Below are 10,241 nucleotides of genomic sequence, written 5' to 3' on the forward strand. Positions count from 1 at the left end.
CGCTACGGCTAGGATTTTCCCTAGTAGTGGAACAGAGATATGCCCTGTCACTGCTACTTGTGATTATTTGCTTTTGCCACCACTACCCGTTATGACACCCCTCCTAACGCTCTCTACCTAAGCCATGAGGAGGACACTGGCTGAGGGTTGGACTCTCTCATGTTGTAACCTACGCCAAGAGCAAAGAGCACCACATGTGTAGGGTATTATCTCCACCGAAGAGAGCCAGAACCTGTATAAACCCTTGTGCGTACTCCCATCCATACAGTTCGATAGATACGATTGCCTCTACACACATACCCCTATAGTATCGTCAGGATTATATTCACCGCATGGAGGAAGCATGGCGAGGCAACAACAAGGGGATGAGCGGCACATGGTGGGATGAAGCCGATGAGGTGGTCGCGCTCTTCATCGCCTCCCTCGACCCCATCTTGTCTTGTTTGGTCGTTTCCTTTAACCCAACTTCGATTGATCCTATCGAATAGGTAACCAGGTGAAATGATCGGAGGGAAAAAATCATCCTAAAAAACCTAACGTGTGGGCCTAGACCTGGAAAAGCAAGAAAAAGTTCACTTTGTGTCATTTTATCTAGGTATCGGTCAAAAGTGTGTCAATTAATCAAAGAAAAGAAAAGCCCGCTCCCCTAAGAAAAGTCTAGGGTTCCTCTGCCTCCTGCAGCCGCCGGTCCGCCTGGTTTCCGGTGGCCTTAGAGCCATGACGACGCAGTGGATCCCGACCCTTGTCGGCGGGAGGGATCTGTTTCTAGATGTTCCTTCGAGTTTTGTTAGGTTTTGTGTGCTGCTTAGGAAGACGAGACGACAACGACGACGACTCCCTAAAGATGGAATAAGGTTCTCCCCGCCTAGTCCCATCCCGGTGGTGTGTCTAGTATCGTCGATGGACGTGTGAAGGTGTGTCTCCGACGGATCTGTCCTTGGTGGATTTGCTCAAATTTGATCGTAGTTCATCTACGTTGATGTGTCTTCAGGTTGGATATTTTCGATCTACGCTACTCCTCATCGACGACGGGCGTTGTTCTACTATGCTAGTCCTATGGGGCCTTAGCATGACGACTTCCCGACTGTTTACTACAACAAGTTTTGTTCGGCTCCGGCGAGGAATAGAGGATGACGGTGGCGTGCCTTCGGCTCGCTTCAGTGCTTGTAGTTGTTGCTAGACGGTTTATGAATCTGGATGTAATTTTTTATTATTTTTAATGTTTGTTGTACTGCCATGATTAAAGATGATTAGAACGAAATTTTCTGGCAAAAAAAATTAATCAAAGAAAAGAAATGTGTGCTACTGAATCAAATCAAAGTCTTAAAAAAAGCGTGTCATTTTATCAAATTGCTCTAACAAAAATAAGAAAACAGAAACGAAGTGAGCAGTGGAAAACAGGAAAGACAAGAAACAACTGCGCGAGTACCCGTCCCGTCTGTCCCGCGGCCGCTTCCCTCCCCCTCCCACCCTCTTCCTTCCACCCGGATCTTGCGCGCGGCGGAGATAACACCGAGCCACCTCTTCAGCCCTCTCATCCGCGCGGATGAGCGGCGGCTCGGCCCCCCTCCCCTACTCGATGCGAGATGTGGATGGCGGCGCATACAACAACGCCAAGTTCCGCCAACGATCTCGCCTCAAGGTGCTTGTGATCCAGGGCCCTATTTCCTTTCGCAGTATTGGGAGACCTGGTCTCTGCGGCAGTCACTACGATGTTCTGGAATCGGTGCGCTGCGGCGATTAGACTCGCTTTTAAGTGATTCGATCGGTGTATGTTTATTCGAGGAGCTGAGAACCCGGAAATCTTGTTGGTTCTGAGGGGTTCGTGACCTCGGATCTGTGGGTTTACCTACTTCCCATAGAGGTGCTGGAACGGATCGTACGTTTGGATCTCTGTAGCTTCGGGTCTTAGGTGCTTATTTTGGCTTAGTGATCTGTCTGAGGCTGCTAAATAAAATGAATGAAGTGGTAGATTTGTTGTGATAAATGATTGTGCAGCAAAGTTCACATTGTTGGTATATATTGCCCTAATAATCTCCATTGGTTTTGTCACCCTAAAAGAATCACACGGCATCGACAGGCATGGAAACTGTTGTGCTTTACCATCACTAGATTGCCAGTCAATTGAATCAAAGCGGAAACATCTTTAGTTGTTCATTTTTGTTTGACTCGTTTGTATTTTAGTTTGTACTTGAACTATGCATAATTGTTCGCCGGTCTGAAATTGAGTTGGAGGCTGGTTATATGTCATGTTACCGCATGGAATTAGCCAAGATCACGATACCTCTAGAGGTAGGAATTTAAGGAAAAACAAAAACATTCCAGTATAGTTTCTAAAACTATATGGAAAACTATGGAGTTCGATAAAGTCAGTAAAGGCTTTCTCTCTTTTGTGTTCGATTTTGGCAGGCTGGTTGTATGTAATATTACGTTACTGCATGAAATTAACCAAGATCATCATATCTATAGAAGTAGGAAGTTTAAGCAAAAACAAAAATATGCAGTATAGTTACTTAAACTTTCTGGACAAGGACAACCATGGAATTCCGTAAAGTTAGTAAAAACGTCCTCTCTATTTTTAATGTTTAAAATCCCTGCATTTTTCAATATATTTTCCTGAATGTCCTTGATTTATAAATTTCCTGCAATATTCCTGTAGTCCCCCTAGGCACATTTGATAAAGGAGATAAGACATCCAGGTTAACTATCTTGGTTCTTGTGTCAATTATGTTCCAACAGCACAATATGGTGCGGAAGTCGATCTGGGATGCCGGGACAGGTACATGGACAACCAATTGTTTTTAGGTTGTAGCTGGGTCACTTTATCTATAGAAGTAGAGAAGTTCAGGGAACAAGAAAAACATTCCAGTAAGTTACTATAAATTCGTAGAAAATTATGGAATTCGGTGATATTACTGAAGACTTTTTTCTATTTGTTATTTTCAAAATTCTAGTATTTTTAAAAAACCTTTTTGCATGGTTAAAAAAGTGCACACAGGTGTGCACTTTAAGTGTGCCTAGGCACTAGGCTACAGCAGAACGCCTTGCACTTAATCGTGCTAGGCGTGCGCTTAGGCGAGATAGGCGCTAGGTAGAGGCAAAACTAGGAATTTACACCTAGTGCTTTTTGCAACGTTGCTTTTTTTAAAGGCTCGTGTTTTCTCTCTAAATTTTCTTGAATATTCCCGTAGACACTCATAGGTACATTTGATAAAGAAAATAAGACATTCTTAAACTAGTTAACTATCTTGAGTCGATTATGTTCTAACATCTCGACATGTTACATAAGTCTATCTGGGATGACTAGGACAATCTTTGGTAGGTTGCTACGTGCAGAGTACATGGAATTGGATTTAAGATTAAAGATTTCTAGCCTGTCACATGGTTGTTTATATTGAGCTCACGGTATAATTAGTTGCCCTTTTCGACTTAGCCCTTACTTTTATTGCTCCAATCGAAGGCAGTTAGTTAACAGAGGAACATTGCCATAGATGTCTCTGGTCACATTTGAGAAAGGAGATAAGATGTCTAATTTTGGTTCATTATTTTGAGTCGGGCATGTTCCCATGTTGGATGGGTACATATGTATCTATGATGTTTTTTGGTGACTTGACTAACACGAGAAACATTATCTTGGTGGACTTTACCTAGGTGTACTTCTTTTTCTTGGTGATTACATATGGTGGAATACGTTGCCTTGGACTATATGTGATTTTCATTTCCTTGGCACTTACATGTAGTGGATCTCAATGGCTAGCGCCTTTTCCGTCAATTTTGGTAGAATTAAGTAACTATAATGGTCGTGACTGGTGTAGGTATAGTTATGATGACCATGGCTGTGATTTGTTTAGGCACATCTATGATGATTCATCGGTTTGTGATCCACTAATAACAAGGGGCCCTACAATTCAGTGGCCATATATTTTTGTTTTTTGCGGGATTCTCTAGTCTAAACATGTACTCCCTCCGTCCCATAATGTAAGACGTTTTTTAACACTAGTGTAGTGTTAAAAAGTGTCTTATATTATGGGACGGAGGGAGTAGTTTCCGTCTGTCGTAGAAGTGCAAACACTGTTGTGCATGAGTTATTCAAATTTGGCTGTTTGTATCACCTGAACCACTATGTGGAATGGGGGTCTGATGCACCAGCCCATGTGTCCGATTGTGTCGCGGGCGACCTGCCCAAGCACCGTTAAGTTTTAATAAAGCTATGCTTTAAAAAAAAAGGGCAACCTGGTGCATGTAGCTCCCGCTTGCGCAGGGTCCAGGGAAGGGTCCGACCACTTTGGGTCTATAGTACGCAGCCTTTTCCTACATTTCTGTAAGAGGCTGTTTCCAGGACTTGAACCCATGACCTCATGGTCACAAGGCAGCAGCTTTACCACTGCGCCAAGGCTCCCCTTCTAATAAAGCTATGCTTTATCTCAAAAAAAATGTATTGTGTTTTTAGTATATTATAGTTACTTGTGTCTGTCCTTTCTTATGAGGGAGCATATTTATCCGAATTCACATCAGTTTCTTTCCTTGCCATGTACTCCATCCGTCCCATAATGTAAGACGTTTTTTAGCACTAGAATATGTATGTATTGTTGTTATGTGCTAATTAGTTCTTTCCTCTAAGGTTTTTTATTTCTCATGTGTAGATGGTTACCCAGGCTCTTATTTCTAAGAGCAGCAAATACCAATTTGGAAAATTCACCCTTGGGAAATTCTTGAGTCTTCTAATGGTTTCTGGCTTAATATACTTGCTTGCGCACAAAAGTTCGAAGGGTTTTGTATCTGGTGAGCTCCATGACAAAGAAGTAGAGAGTAGACATGCCAGTAAAGATTCTCCCACTATCCGTACATTCTGGAGAAAGCCACCAAGGCTACCTCCACGTCTTCCTCCAAATGAAATATATAAGAACAGTTCAACACTTCACCACCCCACTTCATCTGAATGGACATCCAGGCAGAAGAAAGTTAAAGAAGCATTCGAACATGCATGGTCTGGCTACCGAAATTATGCGATGGGTCATGATGAGCTTATGCCTTTGAGCCGCAGAGGTGTAGACGGATTAGGAGGTCTAGGTGCTACTGTTGTGGATTCTTTAGACACTGCAATAATAATGGGTGCTGACGATATTGTGTCTGAAGCATCAAAATGGATTGAAGACAACCTAATGAAAAAGATCAGCGAGAAAGGGCAGGTCAACTTATTTGAAACCACTATCCGTGTCTTGGGAGGGCTTCTTAGTGCATATCATTTGAGTGGTGGAGACCAAGCAGGAGGAGGTGATTCTGGGATAGCAGTAACACCTAACAAGACTAATCCAGATCGTCTTCTGGCAGTCTCAAAGGATTTAGCAGACAGATTATTGTTAGCTTTTACATCAAGTCCATCGGCTATACCTTTTAGTGATGTTGTTCTTCGTGATCGTTCTGCACATGCATCCCCTGATGGCTTAAGCAGTACCTCTGAGGCTACAACATTGCAACTGGAGTTCAGTTACCTTAGCAGAATATCAGGAGATCCAAAGTATGACTCAGAGACAATGAAGGTGTTAGAGCATATGCGAACACTCCCAACAGTGGAGGGTTTGGTGCCTATTTATATTAAGTATGCATGGCTTCAACCCTTATGTATCTTGTGCGACTATGTAAACTTTACCTGTCATCATATTATATTGCATTTTCCTATCATCAGAAGCATTAAATTGTAGAAGAAATGGCTATGGTCTCATTCTTGCCTTCTTGTATGCAGTCCCTACTCTGGACAGTTTAGCGGAGAGAATATTCGACTAGGGTCGCGTGGTGACAGTTACTATGAGTACCTATTAAAAGTTTGGATTCAGCAAGAAAATTATCGTAACACTAGCTTGAAGTATCTATTTGAAATGTATACGGAAGCAATGAAAGGGGTCAGGCATCTTCTTGTTCGGAAAACTACTCCAAATGGGCTAGTTTTTGTTGGGGAGCTTCCCAGTGGACGAAATGGTGCTTTTAGCCCTAAAATGGATCACCTGGTATGCGACTCATCATGCATCTACCACTTTTTCTCTCTAATGAGAACCTCCTCATTTTGTAATACTTCTTTTCCTGAATAACCTTTTTGACCCTAATTTTGATGCACACTAGTTTTCCTTGAGAATTAATGTCATGTCTTCATTCTGTAGGTTTGTTTTCTTCCTGGCACCCTTGCTCTGGGTGCAACAAAGGGTATCACTAAGAAAAAGGCTCTTGAAAGTAATCTTCTAACTAAGGAAGACATAGAAAATCTTCAGCTTGCTGAAGATCTGGCTAAAACTTGTGTTGAGATGTACTTTGTGACTTCTACTGGACTTGCTCCTGAAATTGCTTATTTTCACATTGAGGTAAGCAATTCACTGAGCTATGGAGTATCTTGACATACTCTTGAGCTATCCACATAACATTTTATTTTTCTTATATTTTAACATCTTATTTGGGTCTGGATGTTGCAGGGTAATCCTGAAGGTGGACCTGATGGTGGGAACAAAAGTTCTGAATATATTAGTGACATCATAATCAAGCCTCTTGATCGTCACAACCTTTTACGCCCAGAGACTGTGGAATCCCTATTTGTTTTGCATAGAATCACAGAGGATCCAAAGTAAGATTTTGGGATATTGTATAACCTTCAGGCTGCCTACTTTTGTGTTGCATCATGCTAGCTGTTGTTTACTATTACTGTTATAAAAAAAGCTGTTTTGTGCACAGGTATAGGGAGTGGGGTTGGCAAATTTTTCAGGCCTTTGAGAAGTATACAAAAGTTGATTCTGGTGGTTATACTTCACTGGATGATGTCACAAGCCTACCTCCACCTAGGAGAGACAAAATGGAAACCTTCTTCCTGGGGGAAACATTGAAGTACCTGTATTTGCTGTTTGGTGAAAGTAATATTCTTCCACTGGACAAGTATGTATTTAATACTGAGGCCCACCCACTTCCGGTCATTCGGTCTGTGGTACAGGTTTCTAATACCGTATAGCATCAAATGTATCACTGTTGTACTTAGTGTACTAAGATGAGAAAGGTTAACTAACAGAAATGTGAGAAATCTTAGAACTTTGTTTTGGACAACCAGGCTGAAACAATGAGTAGCTTTCTCCTTTCTGGATGTTTGTGCTTGTGCCACAGGTGGTTCAAGTGGCAAGAAAATCGTTCTTGGAAGCAAAGCTCAAATATTTGTCATCTTAATAGTTTGATACAGAGATCTGCACTTGTATTTATTGGAAGATCATATATCTTCTCTAAACTGTGCAATCCATTCCAATTCTGAAATTACTTCATGGCACCACCAAGATTTTTATCTTTGTTATATCTACTATCATGTGTCAGCCGTCCAACCTCATATAATGTCCCACCAAGTTGGACTATGCCTACCTGGTGAGTGAAACTATGGCTCTATATCTTATTATTATCTCCAGTTGTTGCTCATTCCTAGCCCTTTTTGTACATGCTTCTCGTTTTTATTTGTTGTATTATGGTGGGTACTTTAAATGCTTGGTTCTAAAAATATTTTGATATCTTCAAACTGGATAATCCTGATTTACATCCTTCATTAGTGGCCACCAAAAATAGTTTTTTTTGCGGGTGACCAAGAATATTTGTTACTATAACTTTATGATACCCTAGTTCAACAGTTATCTCTTGATACCGCTGACTGCTGACTGCTGACTGTTTCCAGTTTTGAAATAGCAAATCGTACTAGTTTCTGCCAATTACATCATTTTGTCATTCAGTTCTAGTGCCAGATTTTGATTATATTTCATAAAAGAATGTTTTGTGTCTCCCTGCATTTGTATACCATACAATTTCTTGGTACTGATCAGCCTATTCTTTCTAAGATTTTATCAGGCGTCCGAATTTCATTTCCGCATGACCTGAAGTAAATGAACCATGTGTACCATCTTGATAATAGTTTTGACTTGTGATAGGATAATCTAGTGTTCAAGCTGTGTTGTTTGTTCATCATATGCATTTAAACAGAATAAGTATTGTGATATATACAACTCTCAGATTTGGCATGCTTGTACTTTGCTGTTTATGCCTGTAATAATGACTGGAAATTCTTCTGCTGTCAGATTGTTGAATATTTTATGGTGCTGATGAATTCGTGGTTACGTTTTGTCTCCATTTTCCAATTTGCATCACTCTAATTTTCCATTCTTGCACCTTCGTTAATAGTTTTTTTTTTCATGACTTCATGTCTGCCATGGAATTTTGACTTCCAGTTAGCCATTAACTCTGTCCATTGCAGGTGTACCTTTTGTCTCAAGAGAACTGCCCATGCTTGTTTGGAAAGATATTAGTGATAATAACATGGATAAAATCTGTAGAACCAGACATGCAAGATTTTTTCACATAGTTGCATGCTTTTGACACATCGATCACAAATTACGCCTTTAACAAAATTTCATTCAAGTTAACAAACTTGAGGTCAAGCACACACATGTCAACGATAGATGCAAGGGCTTATTATTTTCAGTTGTTAGTAAGCTCACTGCTTCTTGCATCAATTCCCGGAGTACAATTATTTAAACTTTGTGTTTGTGCTGAAAATATCATTGACCATATGTGCTGAAAATACCACTGAACCATAACTTCAGTTGGCAAACATGCATTAACAAGTCATCATTTTATGAATTCTTGCCTTTTTTAGTGTCAGAAGGAACTGCCATATTACCTACCAATAAACTAGCTTTGAGCAACAATTATTTTGTATTTACAGTGCAGACGAGCTCTTGATTGAACAGGTCAAACATTTAAATTCAATTGGAATTTCAGAAAAATGGTTAGTACTCGAGTGAGGTCACTGCCTTCCACAGCACAACCATCTCTATTCTTCAAAGTATGGAGAAGTGAGGTAAAGGACTGTCGGGCATTTTCGTAAGAAAGAATTGTCTGGTTCCACAGCTCTTTGATTATGGCTTATCCAGTTTGTTCTAGTGGACAGTCTGCTAACTACTCGTACTTAACTGTAACTCTTTGAAATTTTGTGAGCAAGATAAGTTCTCATTCGTGGCTGTGTCCTAGACTAACCAAATTGCCTGAGTACACGGAAATGCTTTAAAGATAAAATGATTCCACCGCCTTAAACAACTTTCCTGTCTCTTGATGTACTGATCTCTTCCATGTGTACCAGCCGTTTGGCTTGTCTAGGACAGACCTTTAGAATGTTAACTGGCATTCAGTTTTGCTCGTAGAATTACATGGCCTTGTCATTAACTGGCCATCATCCAAGAAGTTTGGGAAGCCTTCATCCAAGAGTTATTGGACTAGCAAATGCAATGTCACTGGTCCTTCAAAGAGCTAACAATTGCCAGTAATAGTTTAATGATATTAAATTACTGTGAATTGGCAATAATTTTAGTAAATGTTTTTTTTTGCGGGGGCTTAGTAAATGAATCGGTTGCTTTGAAGAACTAATAAGTACTCCCTTCGCCCGGAAATACTTGTCCGAGGAATGGATGTATATAGATGTATTTTAATTCTAGATACATCTATTTGTATCCATTTCTATGACAAGTATTTTTGGACGGAGGGAGTATGGATAAGGTATACAAACGTTGCCTTGTAAGTGTAAGCATGCTACATTTGCAAATTATAACCGCCCTGCAATTTTTCTTCTAATTCCTGCAACTAACAGGTGATTGTTAAGTTCTTGAAGTCGATTTGTTTTGCATGTGGCGCAACTGTCATGCTGATACAGAGGACGTGTGTTAGAGAAAGAAGTTGTATCGTTTAGTATTGGAGCCCTTGATTTGTCATACCGTGGCCCATGCTGTAGAACAGCCATTGATTTGTGTCACCCGCAAAGCAGAAATAAACATCGCTACTCTATCTTGCGGTGCACCGTGACTTGTATTTATTGCTAGTCCCCGTGCATATGCATTTAGGTACTTATTTTTATTTTGAAAACTAGCACTCCCAAAACTACTGCATTGTAGTATTAGTCTTCGAAAGGAGTTTAATCATTCTGTAGTTGTAGTCAATCCAATGTTTAGCACTAATTCTATTAATTATCTCTTTGGCCCTTGCTTTACCTTGAAATTACAATCATCTATCTAATAATGCTATCGTGTCCGAGAAGCTGAATATCACGTCTCAGAATACAGGCATGGTTAGACCACCTAAAATAAATGCAAATACATGAAACATGATATAAATTTCTATATCATCCAAATAAACCGTGGAACAAGAATGCGAGTAGGAAAACATATCACTAGGAGATGAATGTA

The 10,241-nt window shown here is 40.4% G+C and overlaps 1 protein-coding gene across 2 annotated transcripts; it reads left to right on the forward strand.

Annotated features, from left to right (window-relative positions):
• The first annotated feature begins 1,389 nt into the window (after window positions 1-1,389).
• On the forward strand, window positions 1,390-9,352 carry LOC123041929 (mannosyl-oligosaccharide 1,2-alpha-mannosidase MNS3). Of its 2 annotated transcripts, XM_044464486.1 has the most exons (8): window positions 1,578-1,642; window positions 2,740-2,779; window positions 4,644-5,599; window positions 5,744-6,005; window positions 6,156-6,353; window positions 6,462-6,610; window positions 6,718-6,970; window positions 8,261-9,352. In XM_044464486.1, exons 1-8 carry the CDS (start codon window positions 1,587-1,589, stop codon window positions 8,366-8,368), a joined length of 2,022 nt encoding a protein of 673 aa, XP_044320421.1. In that variant the 5' UTR covers window positions 1,578-1,586; the 3' UTR covers window positions 8,369-9,352. The 2 variants fall into 2 exon arrangements, with proteins under 2 accessions (XP_044320414.1, XP_044320421.1); XM_044464479.1 differs by lacking the exons at window positions 2,740-2,779; window positions 8,261-9,352 and having other exon boundaries at window positions 1,390-1,642; window positions 6,718-7,324.
• The last annotated feature ends 889 nt before the right edge of the window (window positions 9,353-10,241 follow it).

The sequence above is a fragment of the Triticum aestivum genome, chromosome 1A (assembly GCF_018294505.1).
Source record: "Triticum aestivum cultivar Chinese Spring chromosome 1A, IWGSC CS RefSeq v2.1, whole genome shotgun sequence".
Taxonomy (NCBI): Eukaryota; Viridiplantae; Streptophyta; class Magnoliopsida; order Poales; family Poaceae; genus Triticum; species Triticum aestivum.